Raw genomic sequence first — 25,555 nt, 5'->3', positions numbered from 1 at the left:
AATGATTTTATTTTACATCAAAGCAAATCTGTGTTTTTAGGCTATGTCTCACTTGAAATACCACTTCTTTACCAAAATAATTTCGGTAAAGAAGCGGTGTAATATGAGAGAAACAATATGACTGTTTTCTGAGCAACAAGCCATTGAACCAGCAGCACAAGAAGATAAAGGATATAACTTTCATCCTTGCTGCCAGTGATGTCTGTGTGTTGTTGTTTTTCCTATGACTGTAAATCATATCGTTGAACAATGAGGAAAAGCCCAGATGTTGATGTCACATTTGAGTAATTGGAGCCACTCCTGTGAATGTATTTTAACGTATTATGCAAAATTCACTTTTTGCATATGTCTGTTACCTAGCAACCCCAAACCGACCCCAGCCCCTCACCTGGCAACCCAATCATACATGTTTTGGTCAAAATTGTGTGATGAAAGGCTACTCAATGAGAATTAAGCCATTGTTTCAAAAGCAGATTGGGATTTGCAAATGTACAAAGGGACAATGACTTTCATCTGATGATGGGAGTTCATCCTGTAACAGGTAGGTTGCCAGTTCCAACCCTGTCTCTCTCATTTGCAGTGTCCTTAGGCAAGACATTTAACCTGGTGGTGGTCAGAGGGCCTGGTGGTGCTGGTGTATACGGCAGACTCACTTCTGTCAGACTATGGTTACAGTGTAGCTTATCAGCATGTGAATCTTTGTGTGAATGGTTTACAAGTACAGGCCAGTCACCATGACATCGCAAATAAAGAACATTATGTAGAAATATTGACGCATCATTCAGACATCAGCCAAGAAGTTAAAGCTTCAACACAAATATGCCTTCCAAATGGACAATGACACCAAAATTACAGCCAAAGTGATAACAACAAAGTCAATGTTTTGACATGGTCATCACGAAACCCTGACCTCAGTTCTATCAAGAGTTTGTGGGCAGATCTGAAAGGGCATTTGTGAGTGAGGAGGTGCACCAACCTGACTCAGTTCCACCAGTTCTGGCAGTAGGAAAAAGTCAGAACTCCAGCAAACTACTGAGAACCTTGTGGAAGAAAATCCCAAACTCTGACAGTTCAAAGGTAACATTACCAAATACAGACAACATGTATGTAACCTTCTGATTTCGAAGACATTAATAAATATATTTTTTGGCATATTCGTCTCTCATTATTTGCCAATTATGAATGTTGATAATTCTGGCTCACTTAAATCAAAAGTTTGATCTGATTTAACTTTTATATAGTGAAATAAAAATGGTGTCTATGTATTCGGTGCATGCTAAATATCCGGTTTCTACTGTATAGAAATATTTATTTATATTTATCCATCCATGTTCTTAGAATCTTTTGCACTCATATAAACTGAAATATAGATTTTTATTTTTCTCAGCTTGCTGTTATTACAGCAATATCACAAATGAAGTCAAGACAAAATTAGGTCATTCATAATGAACCAAATGATAACAAAACATAACAAAAATTTTTTTTGTTCAATTTAAACTTTGTGACTGAACTGAATTGTTTTCTTTTTCTTGCAAGGTGTCTTTTTTTCAGTTTATGTTTTCAGGCATTTTTGTTTGATTCACAAACTTTGTAGTTCTTATTTGCTCTTATTGATTGTGTGGAATAAGTAAATATGGTTTATAGTTAGACAAAATAAACAGAGTAGGTCTAGATCAGGGTAGCACATGGGGTCTACATGTAGTCTAAGTTGAAATCATGTTGCTCAGTGGGATGTTCAAGTTTGTTTCAAAACATTGTTTTACAAATATTGAACTGAGGTGCTTCTCTAAGACTGTGTGTTTTGGATATCAGAAGTACTTTTAAACAGCTGGATTATGTTTTTTTTTCCATAATAAAATAAAAAGATCACAATAATTTCTGACTGATAGATTTACTCAGTGTCTCATTGCAGCTTGAGTAAATTTTGGTCATGTCCACACTCTTTATGTACCCTTTTAAAGACAAACTTAGACTTTAGTGTGCAAGCCATGCTCCACATTAACAAAAAACACCCCATGCCTACTTGTGTGTAGTAAAACTGTTGCATTAATAATCTCCATTCTTGTTGGATTCTTGCACTGTATCTCATTAAACCATCAATGTCTGTGATGCTCTGTTTGAAAATGCTACCTTGGTATTTCAGTCTGAAAAGGGCATCTAGAATGTAAAGGGCAAAACTGTCCATGGAATGAGTACCGTTCGAGCATGCATATGTGCTTATTGCATCTCAGCATGTCTTGATTTAAAGAGCTATTTTTAATTATTTTCATTGAGCACACAAATCCCAATGGACCTTACCAAGCTCCTCCCACAACCGACCCACGTGACCGCAAGTCTCACAAACAAAGTCTCCTGCCTGTTGTTTCTATGTAAACATGACTCGATTAGTGCATCATTTCTACTGGATTTTCACAATATACCAGCTACTACAATGGACAGAGGAACTAACAAGTTCATGTCATCATCTGGGAGGAGGTTACTGGTTTCTCAGTCACAAGCTGGTTGCAAACCTGAGGCCAGCAGGTGTCAGTCAGTTATGGTAGATCTGAAATTTGGTTTGATGACGTCAATATGAGAAGCTACAGACTGATAGGAGGAACCAAAGAGCTCTGTAAAGGTAAAGGCAAATCTTCTGAAGTTGGGATATAATTAATTTAATTTCACATAATTATAGCGGTAGAAGCCATTTGTTTGTTAAAATTTTACGAAATATATTTGTTCTATTTGAATGACGTAAACTCACAAACGGAGGTAATTAGTCCAAAGTTTAGAAACTACAGTGGCTGTAACGAGCCACAGCAAAGGTAAACAAAGGTAAAATAACCCGAACAGGTGATCAACTCAAAACCACTCCTACCTTTTTACTCTCTCTTTGTAGTTTAAGCACACCTGTTACCGTGGCAACCGCCTGCGCCCTGCAAGCGGAGCAAAGATTACGTTAAAAACATAACATTCAGTCCGTTACGATATCAAGTTTCCAGGCTTGATATTTATTTCTCAATTATTAATCAGCGCTTCCCTGAACACAGCCTAGCTGTACTTGGTGCTAGCGTGGCTAACAGGAGTAACAGTTTAGTCCAAAGCCTTTTCTGCTAAAATAAAAATCTTTAGTGTATGTCAGATACAGATACACATTGCATATTGATCTGTTTAGTTAACGTAAGACTGTGTAGCAGACAGGCTTCAAGGTGTAGAAGTTGTATCAGTTCTGCCACTATGCTGTACTTAGCTAATGGGAAGCGTGTGTTTGTGAGACGGCCACGCACGTGACCACGTAGAATGGGCATCAGCCAATGAAAAGCGTCCCCTGTGGTAAGGAGTCTGTTAGGAGGTTTTCACCGTTGAATGAGAGTTGGTTAGAGATAAGGTTATGTAAATAATGCAGATTACATTTAGGCACGCACTATTAAGGTAAATATGCAAATACATTATTTAAAAAAATCATGTTAGGTCGTTTTTAGATTCTCTCCACCCCCCTTATTCTTCAAGGACGGCGCCCCCTATGGACCAGCCGCCATGGACCCGTCAGGTTACTTCTGGGCCTCTGTTGACTAGCGTCCCAAACATGAAGCTAACTAGCCAATCCTGTATGGTGGCTAGGGAAACATTATAAACATTTGACCAATCAGTACCGCTGAATCGCGCCCTGTTGCTTTGGTGATAAAACTGATAATGGCGACACATGTTACCCAGAGAAAGCTGACCGAATTCTCCACCTTGAATGACATTGCAGAGAGGATTTTACAGATGGCCGGTAAGCTACAACTTCTGTTCCTCAGCATGTTTTATTGGTTTCAGTAACAACATTGCTCTGGTCTTTTGTGTTGTTTATTTTTTGCTGTTTATCAGCTGTTACCAGTTGTTCTTTGCTCATAATCAACTATTATCATTGATGTGTGTGTTTTTCATGTTGCTCTGGTTAGCACAATTCCAATGCTAAGTGTTGGAATTGTGTTGTCACTGATGACACTCTTATTTTCTTCTTTGAGTTTCTGCTGATATCTTGCTAATGTTTGGTTGATATGATTTTTGCTGGGTCAGATGACCATTATGTGATTTTGCACAAGGAGGAGCAGAAGTCTTGTTTGGTGACTCGGATTTTTGAACACATCTGTTATATTTTGCTGAGCACATGGAAGTCAGATAAATCCAGAGGGATTGTCTGGTGTTGTGGTTCCAGCAGAACTAGTTAAACTTCTAGGCACTCATACAGTTTGGTGTTTTTCTTTAGTCTTAGTCAGTCTTAGCTGTTGACAATAATTTAATAATTAATTTCTTTATGTTTTGCAAGTCACTGAATTTTTACTTTTAGCTAATTTAACTCTTCATAGTATTTTGCTGCATGAAAAATACTTTCTTACTGTGGAATTATAGTAATTTGAATCCTTATACTGGACTAGTAATGGAAATCTTAGATTTAATCTTTTGCCACATCAGTCCTACAAATTTTTTTTCACCAGCCTGCATGCATTCAACTGCAATCGAATACATTGCGTAGCCAAATTGTTGAATTATTGAACATCTATTTTGAATTTTTTTATTGTATTATTCCAAACACATTCAGTAGGCTTAAATTCTTGATTTACAGGTGGTGTTGTCCTGTTTTCTTGTGTGTAGTTTGTTGCTGCTGTCGTTTAGTTTGTGTCTGCTTAAATAAAACAATAATTGTGCAAATTTACAGTGCCTTGTAAAAATATTACGTTTTTATGCTTTCAATATTTTGTCAAGTAACATGACAAATTTCAATCTCTTCTCCTGGCATTTTATGTAATACCAATATGTAGCTTTTCGTAGTTGTGAACTGGAAAAAAAAATGATACATGGTTTTCAACATCTGTGTTTTACCTACATCTATTTTTATTCAACTTATTTAACTTATCAGTCCATCGTTTTATAGAGAGTTTGGTACAACTGCAATCAAAACAGCTGTCTAAATTCACTGATAGGCAAAGACAGCATTATTCAGAGAAATGGCTTAGAGATCTGTGGGAACTCTGAATCTGCTGCAGAGATCTACAGCTCATGTGGAAGCATCTGTTGGTAGTACAGACTATTTGTTATTCTCAGAAGGGGAGTGAATAAAAATGCACACCACGCATTTCAGATTTTTGATTGTAAAATAATTTGAAAACCACGTGCCATTATTCTTTGACTTGATGTCACATAAAATCCCAATAAAAAGCAATGAATGTGTACTGCACATTAACTCTAATTTTCATCCTCATTTGTACCAATGTGCCTCAATGTTATATACCATGGTGCACTAATCCACAAAGGCACAATCAGTTATGGACATACTTACACTAGGGTGCATAATCTATATATATATAAAAAAAAGACTTGTAAACTTTGACAACAAAAAAAAAACAAGCTCAAGGAGGAAAACACCATTAAGTAACAGTAGGAAACAGCCTGTTCCTCATGCTCTAACATTGATTGCGTAACTAGTCTTTCCGGGCAGAGCAGCATTGCCATAAATCACAGCAACTTTAACCATGCATGGCTTTGATTTCCAATCAGATAACATTACAATGATGGTGACCTGTGATAAAATATCAGCTAGTTTTCTTTTTTCATTGCAATATTGAAAACAACTGAACCTCCATATCTGCAATTCTTAATGGTCCCCGATGTCAATATCTTTTGTCGTATGGAAAACTGAATCTCTCCAGCTTTACCGGATATTTTTTCTAAGAAAGGTCCTATGTACTATCACGTCAAGCTACACATTCAGACATTTTCAGGGATATTATTTTGCTTTGTGACTCATTCAGTATCCTGATTAGCCCTGTACTTCAATTTAATGCTTAAAAAATACACTAGCCGAAAGAATGTAGCAGAATTATTTCTTTATTTATTCCCCAGAATGAAATGATGTTGTTATGGTATTAATCTTTTTTCCAAAAGAAAATATGAGGTCGACTAAAAAATGGCATTTCAAGTTATGCAGATGTTCCTTCTGCGGAGACAGTACATCGTTTATAAGGCTGGAGAAGGGACCAAAAGAACTAATTTACCTGTAATATAATTAAATTATTGTTATTATTACTGTATTTTCATGATGAAATACAGTATCTCTTGTCAAAAATATATTGAAACTTGTTGTGAGAATCTAGCAGTGGGAATATGAAAATCAATCAGTTCAGGTGTTATAAGTGTATATATATATATATATATATATATATATATATTGTAAGTTCAAGTAAAACTCCTGCTAATACAGGAGTTCAAGTAAAACTCCTGTATTAGGAGTTTGTTTTTAGTTGGATCTGATATGCCGTTTGATATTGAAAGGAATGACTGCTTGCATTTTAGATATGCCACATAACTATTAGATCTAACCATTCACCTTATCTTAACAAGGGCCAGTGGTTATTTCCTGGTAAGTAAAAGCTATAATTATAATGTAAATGCATAACTGCTAAAACCAACAAACATTTTCATAGATGAACTAAAAATGTTGTAATAATCTGGAGGTGATTTTATAAAACAAAGACAGATGGACATAAATTGTCTGACTTGGCTCACAAGTGACTGGTTGAACAAAGGGTAAACTACTTTTTTATGGAAAACAAAAAGTCCTGCTGCAATTTGAAACACTATATTGACCAGAAAAGCTAAATGTATGCAGACAAAAATTATGATTTTTTAAAATTGGCTTAATTAACCAATTTTAAATCAAAGGATCTTAAACATGGCTTCCTAATAATGCATGAGAGAAGATAGTGCAGTTGTAAAAATTGATGGTTACATATTTTATTTTTAAATTTTAGAATAAAATGATAAAACGGTAGCAGTTTTATTGATCAGCTTTAGTATGTACTCTGAAAATATATTAAGATATAAAATTTAGTGTCACCCTAAGATTATTATTCTTTCAAAAACGCTTTACTAGTGCACATTAAAAACTTGACACTTACCTATATCGCTAAAATCAAAGCTATGGAACAAGCATCCCTCTCCAAAATCACAAAATACACAGCACGTTATCCAAACCACCTGCATATCCCCCAAGAGCGCACAAGTCCAAATAAGGTCAATTACGTAACGGGCTTCCCCCGTCACCAATTAGACGCACAGAAATGGCGTCTCAGCGTAACGCTAACGAGCCAGACATCCAACGCGAAACAAGCGCTCAAACAACGTAATTCAGTCCAAAAGTAAGACAAAAAGTCAAACTTACCGAACCAAACATAACTCACAAAACCGTTTGAAAGAGCCCCCAATTGTTACGACTGGCTCAAGGTCATAACAATAACGGGAGACCATGCAGGGATTAAAGTGCATAAAAAGGAATGTTTATTAACACAAACAACAATGGATTGAGGATGTCAGTATCAGTGGTGTAATGCAAATGCTTGGATGTGGTGTATGAGTGCATATGGAATTGCTGAAGTGCAAAAACAAAGACAAACTCAAATGTGTAAAAGGAGGGGAGCTGAGGCCTGGCAACAAAACACCACAAGCATCAAGGCAGAGTGGACGCTGAAGGCGACCCAGAAGGTGGAGACAGCCAGGTTTAAATGCTCTGTGCTCCAAATGAATAAAATCAGCAGCACCTGTAAAGGGGAGGAGCACAAAGACAGACAACAAGACACCTGCAACCCAACCCATAAGGCCCAGGGCCGTAACACTAGGCCATATAATTTGTATTTGTGAAACATTAGAAAACATTTCACATGTGGTAAAATGCTTAGCCACAAAATAGAACTTCCACATGTTTCACATTGGGAAACACATCACCCACAACTCCCACCTTATGTACTGTATTATATAGTGTTTTCCCCACACTACATCATGTGATTTCCACAATGGAAACGCAAATGGAAAATATTTATGTTCTTTAAGGTTTCTATTGCAATCATGTTTTATTAGTTTTAACATCAAGACATGTTTTATTTCTTGAAAAGTTCAACGTGAGTCTTGTAAACAAAGATTTAATGAACCTGTGAAGTGTTGTAAAACCTTGAGCCAGAAGCATTTGCTCACAGTTTTCATACAGATTGACTTCACTATTATTCAATTATGAATAATAGTGTCAGTAAAAAACAAGTGAAATAGGATGTAGAGTTACCTACAAATTGGAAACCTATAACTACTTTAATCCGTCACACTTCCACCTGTGAGTACAAGAACAAAGTGTTACTTTTTTATGAAATAATTGTACTGTGACTCTTTCTGAGAGCTTAGAATTTGTATAGTGCAGCTTGACTGTTGAACCAGCTAAATTCATTAAGTTGTTGTTTCTGGCATTTGTTCTGCTAGCTTTTCTTATAGGAAACCTTTTAACCAATTTGAATATTAAAACAAACTTGAGTGCATTGTTTGATAACTAGGATCAATTTAAACTTTGTGACTGAACTGAATTGTTTTTTTTTCTTGCAAGGTGTCTTTTTGTGACATGTCTTGTTAACTGTCACTGAATAAATAAACTGAACTGAATACTGCGGATCTCAAAGGTGTAATTTCAGGGTTGCATGAAATTAATATGATTGTATAATGTACAATAAGAAAATTAATTACCCAAATAATAATTGCTTCATTTCTTCTAAATATAGTCATTAGTATAAAAAAAAAAGAAAAAGAAATTGACAATAAGACTGCAAAACTCGATGTTCCCTAACTGATTGAAAAGGGGGACACCAGGTGTATCAGTTGTAGAGCTTATATTCAGAGGCTACAATCGTCAGTGCAGCAATTATGGATCATGTTTTGTTAATGAAATCCCAACAAATTATCATAACATTTGTGTTTGTAATGTGAAAAACTTCAAGAACATTGTATGAGCTGAAGAAAATCTGTTTATCAGATTTATGTTGGTCTGTGTTCTATGCCTGCTGCTTTATTTTGCATTGTTATAAAGATGGATTAAACTGAAAACAATCTAAAAGCAGTCATTTCTCTCTTTTTTTAATATTTCCCCAGAACCTATTATATACGCACCATACTGTGCCGCATTATGGTGTGGATGAAGTTAAGGATGGAGATGGATTCCCTTTGGATACGACTACGAAGAATGCCCCGTGGCTTTTGGTTCATCCTGCTGTTTGGCATTGGAGGTGCACTTCTCTTCCTTCACCTAGAGATCCTATCAGAGATGTTCCTACAGCAAGGCCCTGGTTAGTCTCTACTTTTTTTTTGTTAAAGTTTGATAAGAATGTTTGTAGAGGAATACTTACAATCAATCTTGTGAGTGCTCATTTCACCTGGATGCGATATTCTAATGAAGATGGATTAAACTGATAAACTTTCCAAATAGAAACTAGTCTGTTGAAAAAAGCTTATAAAGCTGAGCTTGAAATATATACTTTATTTCAATTACACAGATGTTTCCTTGCATAACTTTAATCTGTGTGTAGGTTTGGTATGCAGACACTTAGAAACGCACAAAATGCCTATTCAACAATGTTTATGTAATTGTGAGAGAGGAAAATATGGCAGGATGTCTGATGTCCATGATCTCAGCGCCTTATAATCCATCATAACTAATCTGTTGTGTTGTCTCCTACAAATTTACAACTCGGAAACACTCAGACCCTTTATTGGCTCATGTTGATAGTTTACATCCTGCTCATCTTAAAGATCTCCATGATGTCCATTGCTCTATGGAAAGGATGTATAAAGCAGACAAGAAAAAACATAACAGCGTTCAGAACTGGTTTTAGATCTTTTTGTAGAGGTTTAGAACTAAAAATTATATTTAGGATTTTTATAGCTATAGAAATTGATAGGTATGTTTGAAATTGTTAACAAAACCTGAAGGCAAATCTTCTGGAACTTAGGTGTGTTTCCACAGCTGGATCCTTTTCCAAAAACCCCAAACAGCAGCCGTGATAGCGAGGTAGTGCATACTTTTTGATAGACCCTGTACCATAGGTGGAGTTTTGTTTTTGTTAGATAGTGACTGGTTAAGTATTCACAGCATTTTGTTTCAGACAAATCCCAATTTAAACTTCTGCACAGTTCATGTTTTGTATTAACTTTTAATTATAAAAGAGGAGTAATTGGTGTTGGCTTGAAAACAAAACAAATCTATGATGTGTAACCTTTAGATTCAAATACCTTCACAAGATCAGCTAACAATTTTGGGAGTAAATAGAGTGAGTCAAAATACAGCTTCAACAAGGCTTATACTGTCAGATTGTCTGAATAAAAAGTGTGGCGAACACTAAAAGCGTTAGGATCCAAAATGTTACCCTGTAAATATTTCAAAAACACCATGGATTTTTTTTTTATAGATACAGCATGTGCCAGTGACTTTACTTGAGTTTATAAAAGATAGAAAATAAACTCAAAATATATGGAACTTTTCTAAAGGCATCACAAGTTTTGTAACAGGTTTGAGAAAATATATGTTTAAAATAAAACAGTCCAATCAGAACGAATGTGGGCGGAGTGATGACATTAATCACTGCATTACCTGACTTACTTCAGGAATGTTAGGAAGATTTATAAAAACTGTCTAACATGAAATGTGTCTTTTTCTATTCAAAGTTATTTCCAGATTTAATTTCTAAATGGGGAAAACTTCATCCTAAAATTGTGACACAGCCTCACCCTGTTTGACTCCCAGCACTAAATCGATTGGGGCTTTAAGCAGCCATAATGGATGTGTAAAACTAAGCTGGTTCATGTCTTAGAAAAAAGAGATCAGCTATGAGCTTATGCACATCTTTGGCTTTGCAACAACACTTTCAGCTAAATGAAATAAAGCATTATTTCCGTGCCTCTTCGCTTGTGTCTACTTTAATACTTAAACCCTTTATGAAAAACAATCCCTTTTACCCAAAATTACACAGAAATTACATTAAATTATGGAATCAGCTAGCTTTACTGAATTTATATGTTGTAAAGCAACAGCTGAGAAACGCATCAAACAGTTTTTCCTGGAGATAAAATTCTCACCAGCATAAAACCAGCAATCCTCTGAATATCTACAATATCATGTGTCAAGAGCACTGTGAATCATTACAAAGAGGAACAGTGTCACACTCTACGGCAACAAGAGCCACTTATCCAGAGTGCAATCTCCCCAACCCTTTAATATTCACTCGATCAGCACAAGCTTTCAGGTCCAATTTTGCCTCCCCCCAAAAAAGTGGAGCTATTACAAGAACACAAATATAGCAAAGACCCAAAAACACACACCAGGCACCCTGCAAGACAAATTACTATTATGTAAGAAACTAAAAGAGGTGACAACTTTGATATAATAACAGATAGTTGGTTGGAGGAAACATACCATGATTAGATCAAGTAGATATGCGTTTTGTTTTCTCTGTGCTGTTTGAATAATAAAACATCTGGAAGGTAAGCTCCGGTTTATAATTTTGGTCAGAATTGAAGTGATGGAAAATAACTCACTAATATGGAAGTGTGGATTACAGCTCTGCTGATGAAAACCAACGTTCAGATCTGGATCCAAAGACTTACTACAAAGTTAAGCAAAGTATTTGAGGGATTTTACCTTCCTAAATCTAAAATTACCATAAGCATTTTCTTCTGTTTAAAACAGTGGCTGATGCCAATCATCTCAAGCTCTCATCTCAGGCAAGCCCCCAATTTTACCAGCAAACTCAAAGTAAAGGCAGAAAACTAATTCAATTCAGCTCAAAAATACTTTATTAATCCCAAAGGGAAAGTAACATTGTTGTAACTCATTATATGTGTCACAAGCAATGTACAAGAGTTGTTATAGATGGTGATGGCTACGGGCAGGAAAGGTCTCCTGTAATTGTCTATTTTACAGTTAGAGGTTGTGAAGAAACCTCTAACTGAAGATAATATGTTTTTCATGACAGCCTGATGTTTAGGGTTGTCCATAATTTTCTTCATTTTATAAAGAATTCTTCTTTGCACAATCATCTTCATAGGTTCCAGAGCAGTCCCAAAACATAGCCAGCCTTCTTTATCAGCTTGTTGAGCCTTTTAAGTTACTGAATCTTATGCTACAGGTTAGGTTAAAACTAACCTGTATTTAATTTACAGCCCAAATAACAGATTGAAGTATGTCAAGCAGTAACTCAGTACTACTGTAATGCAGGCATGAGTGAAACATTGGTGGAGGAAAATTCAAAGCAAAGCTGTATGGTGCAATGGGATTCAGAGATTCACTCTCTGAACTCATGAAAGACTGAGGCACTGCAGCTTTAGAGTGGAAACACCAAGCCAAGTTCATCCTAATATGCTGAAGACCCATTCACACCCACTGAGTATCTGCAACATATCTGCAAAAATATAAAAATGTAATTTCTTGCATAAATCCAAAGTGGAAGCAGGAAGCTGAAAAACTGGAGGTAATTATTATGAAATGATCTAAACTATTTAAGTAGTAGTAGCATTGTACTCGTAACCTGCTCAAAAAGATTATATCTAATCACACAAGACAAGTATATTCCTGGAAAGGGGTCAGCCCTTTAAAAAAGACTCGACACAAAACCATGCACATGCATACCTGAGAAACACCAGTTAAACTAAAAGTCATGTTGTTTGGACTGATGAAACCAGAGTACCCACGCACACACAGTGCTAATGCTGGGCCTCTAACTCCTTACTGTTTTCAGAAAGGAGGTGCTACCAGCTGTACCACTGTGCAGAAAAAAAACCTACATTAAAGTTAAATCTAAAGTAATTCTGATCAAATTGCAAAAAAAAAAATAAAGCTGTGAAATTATTCTTTGGATGCAAATTAGTTATTTTTTCTCATTTGACTGCTAGCTAATTTTTTTCCAAAGATATATTATCAGTTTTTAATGAGATTTGCTTCCTTATCACATCCTTTTGTTTCTTCTACTTCACTCCTACTTTAATATTAAAGTGAGAGTTTCACTTTCCTAAATCATGCATGAGGGACTGTGTGCTGTATAAAGAAGGCATTGGCAACACTGCTTTCACAGCCTCACTCTCTGAAGCACAATGAGCAAGCAGTATTTTGCCTTAAGCTGTGGTGTTTCACCCTTGCAGAAGCTCATATCTAATAGAGCTGAGTTCTAATACATTGGGTGTCAGCTTTTATCTGCCTTCCGTTCTTTCTCTAGCTCTTTATTTGGTTTGTTTCTGAGAGTCTGTCTTGTATCCCCTGCATTAGATGGCCTGTATTATTGTAGTTGGAAAAACTGCTCTTTAAAAGCCACGAGTCATCCCCTGATCTTTGCTCAATAATTGTTTGAGGACAATTGCAGGAGCAGCAGCCACTTTCTCACAGAGCGTTTTGGATAAATTTGCAGCACTGGACATTTTTTTCTTTTTCTTGTTTTTTTGTTTTGCATATGGCTTTGGGAATGATGACCAGCTGCTGTAGGGAGTAGAAGCTCGGTATGTTTGTCATCTCACGTGGCCCAGCACAGAACTGTTCACAAAAGGAGGAGAGAAGAAAACGTGCGCTTAGTAGAAAGAAAGTTCTTTCTGCTATATGCAAACTTTGAAGTGCATTGCAAAAAGTATCCCATATTAGCAGTTCATTATGCCTTGACACTACAATCCTTTTTCATATATTTACTTTAAATTTACTTGAATTATATCTAATGACTCATCCATAGCACTTCTCTTGCTTCCAACACACCTTTGAGGTGCATTATCTGTGTCACCAGTGACATGCTGTCAGAAAGCCAATTTGACAGTAGAAGGAGATGATGTACAGCACAGAAGGTGCAATCAGTGCCAGTAACAATCAAACAGAAACAACTGAGATTTGACTCACGTAGTAAATATTCTGCTAATCCATTGATAAATATTATCCAGAAACAAACAATGCTGCTAGAATGACTCATTTCCAGATTATTCAATCTGGCTGAATGTTAGCTCAAAATACACCATTGCTGATGACATAAAGAGTCATTGGAAATGTTCTATTTATTCATGTTTACAATACCATGATCTAAAACTGCAGACAGCCTTCTTAGTATTATTTGAGAACATTGTTTAGACATTTTTTTAAATGTCATATCTGCAGATGATATTATTAAAATAGGTCTGCATGATGTTAGGAAGACATCCAATTGTGAAGACTAAAGAACATCCTCTGCTTTCTCTCATTTGTATTGTTATTTTATTTGTATTGTTACAACCTATCCCTTAATAGATAAAAACGGAACAAGAATATATATATATATATATATATATATATATATATATATATATATATATATATACTGTATATGTATGTACTTCTGGATATGTCAGAAGATGTAGTAATGAAGAACGTAAACAAAAGCAGCAGGCAAAACCAGAATCACGTCAATAAGTTTATTTAGAGATTTTGAGACTCTTGATTTCCTCTTATGAAACCAAAAATTGTTGCATGTATTCACTCAAAAGTGACAGTCAAATCAGTTTCTGAAACACCTTCAGGTTTATACAGGAAATTTAGGATTTATTACACACAATCACTCTTCCTTGTCTCACACTAAAATTTGTATGTTGAAAATCATATCAGCAAAATCTGCAATAACAGTGAGGAGAAGTGTTTAACTGCTTTGACTTTTAAACAGTATTTAGAGAAACTTCACAGGCCCGATAAAAATGTAACATGTTGTTACGATATCTCAACTTGTAATACATCTAAAACGTGCTCTAGCCTACTTTTCTCTTTGACCTAATAGCTAGAGCCAATGTTTAAAACAGCCTTCTGGTGAGATGTTATCTTCAATAATTATATTCATTTTGTGTTGCACCGCATGCCTGATGTCTTTTGTATCTGAAGGGTGGGTTGTTTGTAAAGCCTAAGGCTTCGTAAACCTTCAATTCACTAAATGAATATTGTAAAGCAGAATTACAGCTAAATTAATTATACATACAGGATTTACTGTAGTTTTACATTCATTTAAACTCCATTATGGCACTCCTTCAATAAATTGTAAAGGGAACTAAATGGGTCAGATCTCTATGAAATAGAGGCTGTATCACCAGACTAATGTTACATAAACATTTTATTATGTAGCATCGGATTTAGGTGTCACTTTCCACTCAGCAGAAATGTGAAATTCATTATCTCACAACTGGAGAGAATCAAAGGCATGAATGTGGTTCATGTTTTGTTTTTTAGAGGAATCTGACAGATCGTTCATGTTCATTACATTAAACTCATTCAGTGACTTGGAAAAGTTTTCATATCCCTTGAGCATTTTCATTTGCCATATTACAAGCACAAACTTTATTCTATTTTATTTGGATATTATCTACTAATATATTTACATTTGTCTCTAGATGCACAGCTAAACTGGGCCTTTACAGAGAAAAACAGGCATAAACCCTATCAGAATGTCTCTGCTATCTCCCCACTAACCTCTGTCCACATCAACTGTTCAAGGAACTGGGTTTTATGCATGAAGGAAAAATTTGATCTCTCTGTCAGAGGTCCAGTAATCCCTTAAGCCTGTTCTGTTTGCATCTTCCAATTAAGCTGTCTCTTAATGTAATTAGACTGTGCTGATGGCCTCCGCTGCAACAGGTCACCACTTCACTCATAAGAAAGTCGACCAGTGAATGTTAGTGGATCTCTGTCGGTTTTAGTTTGCCTGTTTTTATTTCTCCTTTCATTGTGTGGGTAAAGCTTCACTAACAAAGGTTGCTTGTGTTGCTCTGGCACAGGTTGTTGTGGTTCTCCCAGAGCACAAAGAATGAAAACATGTAGGAAATAATACCTGGTTAAAGAAATCCAATTACATTATTTTGTAAAACTTTAAATGCAATTCTAAACCTGTTGGCACAAAAAAGCCAGTAAGAAGAGCTTTGCTGTAATTGTTGGGATCATATATATGGTATTTTGTATTTGTAGTGTAACCCAGTCCCAATTACAACAAACTACCATCACACAGTGAGTTTCTTTCTATGGTCACCTCAGGTGGCAGGGAAACCTTTTCTATTGACACCATGGTTGCACTGAAAAAGAAAAAAATTGAATTCATTGTTATCAGGTGTCTGCATCACTGTCTCCTGAGCTTCCTCCAGACCTAGGTCATGCCAATTGGATATAAAATGGAGCTGCTCAGAGGCAACAGAAAGGTTGTGTGGTTTTCCATTAACATTAATGCTGGGGGTTGTGCCATGGGAGCCCTGCAACCTAATCTGTTTACCCTCCCATCTGATCCTGCCAACATATTCTGAAACAGATTTTATTTTCCACATTCCAAGTCTGGCTAAGGTTAGGAGGGGGAAAAAAATCCCAACAATAGTAGGGAGAAGCTCAAAAAGCTTTAAAAACAAAAAAATCTCAATTTTTCCCTTGGAGTACGATTTTTGGAATGAGTGCCCAGCTGAATTTACAGCAATTGTACTGTTAAAATAATATCAAAATATAAATGAGATAACCTAAATAATACTTTGTAGGAAGAGAAATGATGTGGAAAAAAAGAATCGTTAAGTTAGGAAGGAAAGTATATTCTGTGATATTTTATAATACGGTCAGTGCTGAAGATGCAGATCCCATCCTGCTGGTGGTGCTGGGACTTTCAGGTTGCCCTTTTCCAAAACACCATGCTGGGAAGCCTTTTAAACTCCAAAGGAAATAGAACATAATGAGCCCAGACACAAGGTGGATCCAACAGTGAGATTGATTAAAAAAAAAAAACTCTTTGTACGCAATGATCACAAATATTGCCTTGTGGTGCTCTCATTCTTTTCCATTGCCAACTAAGGCATTTTGTATGACTGCTGGGGTCTCTATGTCTAAGTAATATAATAAACTAAGTAGGTGTATATGAGACGCAAGCTGGGAACTGCCTTATAAATAGGCCAAAATAAAATCTTTAGTTCACATATGACACTGAAGCAGAGCTCAATGACTGGTCTTCATTGACACAGCGTGAATTCATTCTCTTAAATCTGACCTCTATGTGAAAAATATTTATGTCCAATAGAAAAGACATAAAAAACCCCCCTGAGAAATTTAGTGCAGAAGGAGAACATAACTTTAGAAAAGTGACATTTTTCTCTCTAAAATCTACAATAGAAAGCTAAAATAGTTGCAGCTTGACTTGCACTGTAAGTAAGCTAGCACTCTCTTTGTCTCCTTTTTGAACAATCACTAAATAGTTCAATACCTAGCAATACAACTTTTCTGAAATTCTTTTAACCTCATGTCATATGCTCCTCTTATCTCCTTCTCATTGAAGCTCCCTCTTCTGGCAGAAGTGCCATAGTCTGTTGATTTTATCCTGGTAATGTTTTTTGTGGTGGCAGTGATACATAAACAGTAAATTTGTTTAAAGGAGGTTAAAAAATGCTTTCAACCACCACTATCAGAGCTGGCATTTCATGAAAGTTAGAAGTTTGCTGAAATTATTTTAAAGTGACACAAAATTTTACTCGAGTGTACAGAGTAAAGAAGCAAATCAATCATTTCTACCAGCCTGAAAGCTTTCCTGAAAGTTGGTGGAGATATCATTTATCTGTATGCTTGTCTGCATAGCAAAACTTTGACGGCAGAGCTGATTTCATCAGACAGCAGTGGTGTGTTGCATAAGCTTTATGATTTTTCCAATGTTATCACAGCATCCATGTGAGTCTGCTAATATCAAACATAATGTTTCGCTTAGAAGTCTTGGATTTAAAGCTGCTAACAGATCAAAAAACTAATTTCAGGAAAAAAGTGCTGAAAGTTTTAGCATTGCAGACATCTTCAAGTGGTGTGGGAATACTACAGATTGGAGGAGAAACAAAGATAGAATGGGAGGAGTATAAGAGGTTATATAACCACTGCTCTCACAAAGGAAATATCTTGCAGCCTAAAAAGCAAAGGAGTGATAATAAATGCCATTGTTCAAGGTTGCTGAAGTCATTATACCGTCAGTGAAGGAAGGTTTTACAAGAATGCATATAGGGTTACATAATTATATTATATAATATAATCATAGTGTTCGTTAAACATTCTAATAAAATATTGCATTTTTAGGCTTTATTATCTTTACATTTTTTAGTTTTCTGTGGTTGTTGTAGAACGATAAAATCATTTGTTCTGTAGTTTTCTCTGGCTTTAATTTGTAAATGGATCAGATATATGCCAAAAACCAATGTTTATTGTTTTAACTTCTGTTATTAACTCCAACACATTAGATGTTGACTGACTAGAAGTTTAGAAGTGTTAAGGTGTGTGGAGTTTCCTTTGAGCCACTCTGTCATCATCAAATTGTGCCTGGATGTTGAAAGAAGTGCAGTGTTGTTCAAGCTTTTGGGTGGAATACGAAGTTCACCCACACCACTCTAAATGATCTTAAACAATCGTAAGAATCATTCTTAAGCAACGTTTTATTGGCTGTCCTATTTTGTGAAGGCATATATCGAAATGATGATATGAAAGGTTTTCACATGATTATAAATTGAGATACACCAACACCCACCTACTTTCAGTAAAGTTTGATGTTGGCTATGTCCACGAGGCGCCAATTTGAGTCATTTTGAAACCACGCCCCTCTGCGTGGCATCTGCACAGACCAAATATTCTGCATCACGCACCTCTGAAAATTGTAACTACATGGACAGTTCTGTGTGGAAGAACATGGCAGGTCCTCTTTGTAGAATTTCACAAAGACAAAAAAGTTTAAGGAATCGCTTGTATAGGATAACAATGAGTTGTTGACATGGTCTCATGTTCTCCAGACACTAACTGTGTTAAAAATATATTAGATGTGCTAGAAAAACAAGTCGGATAGCAATGAACAGCTTCAGCAATTTGTGGACTTCATGGTTTAAATGTCAGAAATTTTGATATTGTTATCCGTCTATCTAGCTGTCTATAAGGTCATAATGTTTTGCTTAGTTGTGATGGCTACCTTCCGTGTAAATCTTTTAGTGTTGAAGACAAATGCTTTGACAATGAAGTAAAAATATTTATTTATCATAGTAATTGTTTTTTTTTATTCCAGAGGTAAATTCATGCATAGGAAAATTTAAAATTTTGAAGTACAATATTTGTGACATTTAAATAAGGTATATCTACTGTACTTCTGAATATAGTAATTAAGAATTTATCGTTTGAAATCCTTTAACTTACCCAATTAAACATGTTCTCTGGTGGCACCAATGACATTTGTCTTGTTCCAGATAACATCTGTTCTCAAACCTATTTTGGCAAGTTAGTTTTTGTGCACTGAAGTTTTGTAAAAAAAAAGAAAAAAAAGATTTTTAAAGTTTTTCTCTCAGTTTAGATGTATGGACTATTATTGTATGACAACTATGCCATTCTTCTCCTCTGTTAGAGTCATGGTTATTGTTCTGAAAGGGATTCCATATGATTGTTCCTGAAGGATAATCCTTGCTTCAGGAGCAGCGATCTATCCCCGCAGACTGAATCCGCTGTGCTCATTATCAAATCAGACTTTAACCCATCCCCTGTCAGCCAGTGAGACACATTGAATGGATATCATTGTGGAAGGCTAAGACTTCCATCACTGTAATCCCTCTACAAAGTATGGACACTCTTAGAGGAAAATGAAAAGAGTGGCCCATTCACCATGTGTGTCATTGCAGAGGGCACAAGGAATGAAGTTACTCGAATCAGTGGCCTGTGCTGCTGATTCCTCAGCCCTCCCTCAGTCAGAAAAGAACAAAAGATTAAGCCCTCCTACTATCCAAGGTGATAACAAGCTGTCAACTTCTAAAATGTAATCTGCTGACTGCTGGAGGAAGTGGTGGTGTCAGTGGAGTGGGCCGCCAGCTGATGGTTATCTCCTGAATGGCATGCCATTGATGGAAAGAGCTGTGGCCCTGCTGGCAGATACATAAAAGCCACTTCTGTCTGCGTCCAACAAAGGTCTGCATGGGCAAAGGAATCCATACTGAGCCAATTTTCAACATATTTATATACACATATCCCCTCTAGACCTCCCATCACTCTCTGATGTGAGCCACAAAGAAAAGCCAATGGAAATGATAAAAGGCATGAATAGCGCCCAATAGACTTGAGATGATAAGGAATTACCCCCTGACAATGCTGACAAGTGATGGGATGCTCCCCTCTGTCAGCATGCCTCTGGAGTCCCTCCACTGTGTCTAAGTCCAGATTGCTAAATGTAAAAGCGATATTACTGCCAACACTACACCCTAATGCACCCTTCAGTGAATACAAGGCTGTGATATGGGAGCTCTCATCATGTTGCAGCCAGTAAAGCAATCCAAACTGGACATGGTCCAACCTTCTAACAAGGGTACTGTCAAGCAGCTAATTGCCTTCACCTAGATTCTACCCTATCTCTTTGATAGGGTAAAGGATGTCATTTTCTTGTTTGTAGAAAAAGCAAGTGTAGATAGTTATTTGAAAAAGAAATACTTTGTCAAAAATCATGTCAGTCGGTTTAAAATTGGATTCCTCCAGTTAACTGTTTTGACAATGAATAGGTACTCTGACTTGTTTTTTGGCATCCGGAGAAAATAACTTTTTAGACTTTTTTGTCTTTGGATACCATAGATCTTATGGTGCCTTTTGGTATGAAATTCTTTACTGCCAGAAGGCATTTGAGTAAATTGCCAAGACAACAGATTGTCATGGCACCAGATGATAATGGAAATGACAGGTCTTTTTGCAGAAAAAAAGAAAAAAAAAACTATACAGTTACACTTTAATTTATGTATTAATTGTGGGATTTGTGTATTTGAACTATACTCTCTTGCAAGTATGCTTATTTAAGGGCTGAAAAATGACTAAAGGTCTGTGGCTCAAGCCTCATAAACTATCTTTGTGTCATAATCAGAGATGAAAGGAACCCCGTAGGGGCAGATAATTTGAGTAAAGGATCTGTTGTTCCCTCTGAATTAGGGTGAATAAAGGACCAGCGCTGTCAGCCAGCGTGGTCCAAGCCATGTTTCTATTACACGGTTTTACAAATGTGTAACAAGAAATACAATTAAAAACACATGTTAAATAGATTGTGAAATTACCATAATAACCTGACATTGGCTGGAGAGTGCAACGTCTCCCCTTTCAGAAACCGTTGGAATTTTTCAGATAACGCAAAGTGTGGCGGAATTATGGTACTGGAAATTTGACTGGACGGCAGGCAGAACATTTAGGATTTAAAGGTTTAAAAGTTCACAATTTCGAACTTCTAATACTATGCATCCAAACCTGTTTTCTTGCAGAATTATAATAATAACCATACAACTGATTCCCTTGATTTTCTTCTTGATTTTTCAACAACAATGGTATACATTTATACCCTACAGCAGTTTTGTATATTAGGCACAATGCATTGCACGGATCCAATGTGAGAATGTTAATAATTTGACATTTGATTTGAACTTGAAAAAACTGACTTGTGAACCTCTGATCTGTTCTATGGCAAAGTCAGCAGTTATTTCTTTCCCAGTGCAAAGCAGCAAAACATTTCTATAGATACAGATTATTACATGCAGACAAAATACTGGTTGACTGATTTACCTTGCTGAGTCTTCCTTTTCTTGACTCACAAGTTAACTTTTTTTGACATGTACAATTGGGGACGAACATGGACAGCCTGGTGCCTTTGTGGCCCAGAACGTTCCCTGATTCGCAGTTCCTGCAAACTTTGTCATCCTGTCAGGTACTCTGTGATCCATGTCGTCCTGTGGACCCATCTGTCTTTTCTCTGAGCAGAGCAGGCCAAATCAAAGTAACCAATAAAAGTAATTTCCTCAAAACTGTCTGCTGTGGTCAGATGGAGAACCATCCTCTGTTGCATAATTGCATTTTTTGCATACGTACATACAGTAGGTTGAAAGTAGACTGCCAGACTACAGTGAAAATGCTCAAATGCTAGTATCAAGGTTTGTCAATTTTTGTTTCAGACCTCAGAGTTTGGATTGGTCTATTAATGTGGTGCAGGTTGCAGATGGGGGGTATACACAATCGAAAGATAATCTGTTATTTTGCCCATTGTTGTTGCGCAACACCCCCCCCCCCCCCTCCTTTCTGTCTCTACTCTCTCACTCTCGTACTTCCTCTTCTGAGAGGGGAGATGTGCTACCAGCTCTCCGTCTAACGGGTCCGTTGAGTTTCCTAAATCTGCTGGGATTTACCCTGTCCAGAACTGAAGTAAACTCTGTTTAAGCTGGTTTCGAGAAACGATTCGCCTGGTTATCTGACGGCCTACATCCAGGTGTCCCACCCTTCTTCCCCCTGTGAATTAGCCAGACTGAGCAGCCTACAGCCAACTAGTTTCACAGAGCACACCTGTTAACGGTCGCTCGTTCTCTATTTTACAACTTGCATTTGTTATTGAACCAGGTAGGTTTTAGTGACTCGGGCGAGTCCCAAGGATGAGGTTTTAAATATGGGCTACCAGCAACCTAAAAACATTTTCCACCTCTTCCTCTCCAGAATCAAACATCACAGCTATTTTACAACCATCAAAGAACTTTAAGGTGACTCATTAACTGAATGTCCACAACATCTTTTAGATTTTCTTTATGCTAAATATTTTATTAGTAAGGCATTTTTGCAAGGGTCAGTACAGCTTAATTCAGTAGCAGAAATAATCAAATAAGTAAAATCAATCATCTAGTCTATCTTTCCCTACTGCTGACACTGAGAACTAAAAAAGGGAACCTTTGAGAGAGACGGACGGAGTTTGGCGTTTCGAACCCCAGACCTGGCTTGATGATGAAGAAGGTGTGGCAGCAGGAGGAAGATGTTGATCGGCGAAGGCCAGGATCTCCGCAGGTCTGATGAGCCTCCTCTCCGCATGGATGCTGAGGTCACACAGGACTTGGTGCTGGCAGGAAAAAAGGCACCAGTTCTTCTTCCTTGTCTTTGTCTTCATCTTTGTCTTTGGGGTCAGAACCCAGCCGATGAGAGAAGTGCGATTCGAAGCCACAGATTGTGGGCCAGACGGGTTGGTCTCCATGTGCAGGACAGTCTCCGGCTCCGTGGCCCCGGCTCTTCTTCAGCTGCAGAGTTTTTTGTCCATCTCGATCTTGGCTCGAAGCTGCCCGGAGGATCCAACAAAAGGTTCCTCTTTTGCACCCACCTTATATAGGGTTTATCTGTCTGCTTAGACAGATGATCTCATATCCGTCACTGTCTTAAGAGACATCATGTCATGATATCTGTGCCAATGTCTCAGGGCTGCTCAACCTCCTGTTTCCATATAAGGTGCTGATCATCTCTGCTCTCCTGTTAGTTCCCCTTTTTCCCTTCCTGTCACCTTTCACCTACCATCTACCTCCAACATATCAGTGATGTTTAATTGCAGTTTTACAACCTTTTACACCATTTCAAGTTCAATGTCAAAATCACATTTATATCACATTTATTTTCTTTAGCTTCTCTGATTTAGCATTCATTTATAATTTTATAACTATAACTTATTAATTATATTTATTATAATCTTAATGTGAGTTATTACAAATGTTTTTCTGAAAAGAAACCAAGAATAATACATGATTCTAATTATTTACTACTAAAGTTACAGTTACTTGTTTTTCTTGTAAGTGTTCTCACAAATGTAAATGTAAGTATTATTACAATTAAACCAATATTAATATAAGTATTTTACTTTGAATCTTATCCAATTACTAATAATGTTTAGATTTCATTCTTTAAAACTTTCATGCTTTAAACTAAGAAATAGTCTCAGCTATTTTTATAAATCTGCAGGCTGGAAACTTCCTCTTTTTCCAGGAAACCTGCTTTTCCTGTTTAATGACTCTCTCTGACTGACTATGATTTCTTATGATTAGATAGAAAAAAGTAGAATTAAAGCAAAGTTTGCATGAGACAAAAACAACACACACAACCAGATTTATTTTATTGACACTTAAGTCTACTGTTGGGCCTTGATGTCACTTGAGTGATTCATTTTAAAGATAACTTTATTTATTACTACTGTTAAACTAACTTTATTGACACTTAAGTCTACTGTTGGGCCTTGATGTCACTTGAGTGATTCATTTTAAAGATAACTTTATTTATTATTACTGTTAAACTAAAATCTCCAGCATGGGGAAGTGGGATGAGCTCGGATTTTCTTGACACCATTCAGGAGAGGAAATACAGTATTTCTGTTCTGAGTACTTATTCATTTCTTGCTTGAGGTACACACACAGCACAAAATCAAAAATCTGTTTTTTTTGTTCTGAACACACTGAGGAATAACTCTCTAATGTCTGTAGTGTTATTTATTACAAAATCATATTATAAACTAGATGAGTCACTGCTCACTCTTCCTCCTTCCTCCTCACCGTCGACGCCAGGATTCTTTGACAGCTGTAGAAATATATTCTGTGTATGAACTGCAACCGAGAAATTTTTAAACTTAAGATGGTGCATGCTTCTGCCAAATTGGAAGCTATCACGGGGGTGCACCACATACTATGTTTCATATTGTTCTTATTGATTTGTTTAGAAAGCATATATTGTTTATTGGTGAGAGCCGTCTCACAACAGCCAGAGCCATGGACATAGCAGTCATGGTGCCAAACACTATACAAATTAAAATGAATATAAATAAGTATAATTTAAATGACAAAGTCTTAAATCACTTCAAGCGCTGCCAGCCAGCGGTAGGAATAGTTAGGTTGGAATATGCCCAGCATAATCGGTCATCCTTAAAATTATTCAATGGTCATGCAGTTATGCGCGGGCGTACATCATGGATAAGCTGCTCCTTGCAGGCTGCTCACAGGACACAACGCTACCACAATGAACAGCCACAATCTCACTGCAAAGTTTTGTTTATGCTCCACACAGTCAGGGGACTTTCACGCTCCATTAAGCAAGCTCATTGGCACAGACAGTGGTTGGCATCGGTGTGTATCTGTTTATGTGTTGCCCACAGACAAGGATGAGATTGGTGAGGAGACCTGGCTATTAAAAAAATGAGAAGAGACAAACATCCACTGCTTCTTGATTGACCAATAATGGCCATCCTGTGGAAAACAATGTCCCTGTTGACCAACCACTTTTCTTAAATGGCACGAGTTTTGTCTGCGCAGAGCAGATGTGGATAGTAACTATTTACATTTGCACAGTTACATTTACTTAAGTAACATTTTGGGGAAAAAAATTCTTTTAGGAATAGTTGCTTTTTTATACCATATTTTTTTATTCTGACTTGATTAAAATGTATGCATACTCTGTGTTCTGTGAGACTGAAAATATTTTCTTCTGCTAGATTCTGTAATTTTGTAAATATACTTATTTGTATAATTTTTATTTTAGTCTTTGAAATGCCATGATTTGCAGAAAGCTTTATATTTTTGTCTGTCTGATGACTGCATTTTGAAATATCTAATCTTATGACCACTTAGTACTTATGTGGCCTTTTTACTAAGTACTTTTTTTTTACTTTAACTTAAGAAATTTCTTGGATGGCTACTTTTTACTTTTACTTGGATGAATTTATGTTGTTGTATTACTCTAACTGGAGTACAATTTTTGTCTTCTAGCCACCTCTGAAGCAGAATGAGAAAGAGAGGATCAAATGTGTAAGATTTGACAGCCTCAGTTTGAATTTATCTTGAGCATAGTCTGAAAAGCCCGGTAAGTTGAAATATAAGCAGTTGTAAGACGACAATATTTCATAAGACTTTATTTATAATGCTGTAAATAATAAACAGTACAGTACAATTCAAAACAATAAGTTAC

At 36.5% G+C, this 25,555-nt stretch overlaps 1 protein-coding gene and 1 long non-coding RNA gene across 2 annotated transcripts in view; one reads left to right on the top strand and one right to left on the bottom strand.

Annotated features, from left to right (window-relative positions):
- Positions 1-25,555, top strand: part of chst8 (carbohydrate (N-acetylgalactosamine 4-0) sulfotransferase 8) — a 177,201-nt gene that overhangs the window by 21,455 nt on the left and 130,191 nt on the right. The window contains exon 2 of the mRNA XM_028015731.1: positions 8,926-9,119. Coding sequence (XP_027871532.1) covers positions 8,926-9,119 — 194 coding nt within the window. The remainder of the gene's footprint in view (positions 1-8,925; positions 9,120-25,555) is intronic.
- LOC114143574 (uncharacterized) lies at positions 7,277-25,342 on the bottom strand. Its single transcript, XR_003595277.1, has 3 exons — positions 25,333-25,342; positions 13,289-13,294; positions 7,277-7,633 (listed from the first exon to the last, which is right to left on the bottom strand). It is a non-coding gene; the product is annotated as an uncharacterized LOC114143574 (long non-coding RNA).

The sequence above is a fragment of the Xiphophorus couchianus genome, chromosome 4 (assembly GCF_001444195.1).
Source record: "Xiphophorus couchianus chromosome 4, X_couchianus-1.0, whole genome shotgun sequence".
Classification (NCBI taxonomy): domain Eukaryota; kingdom Metazoa; phylum Chordata; class Actinopteri; order Cyprinodontiformes; family Poeciliidae; genus Xiphophorus; species Xiphophorus couchianus.
This window is presented reverse-complemented; position numbering and strand designations above follow the sequence as displayed.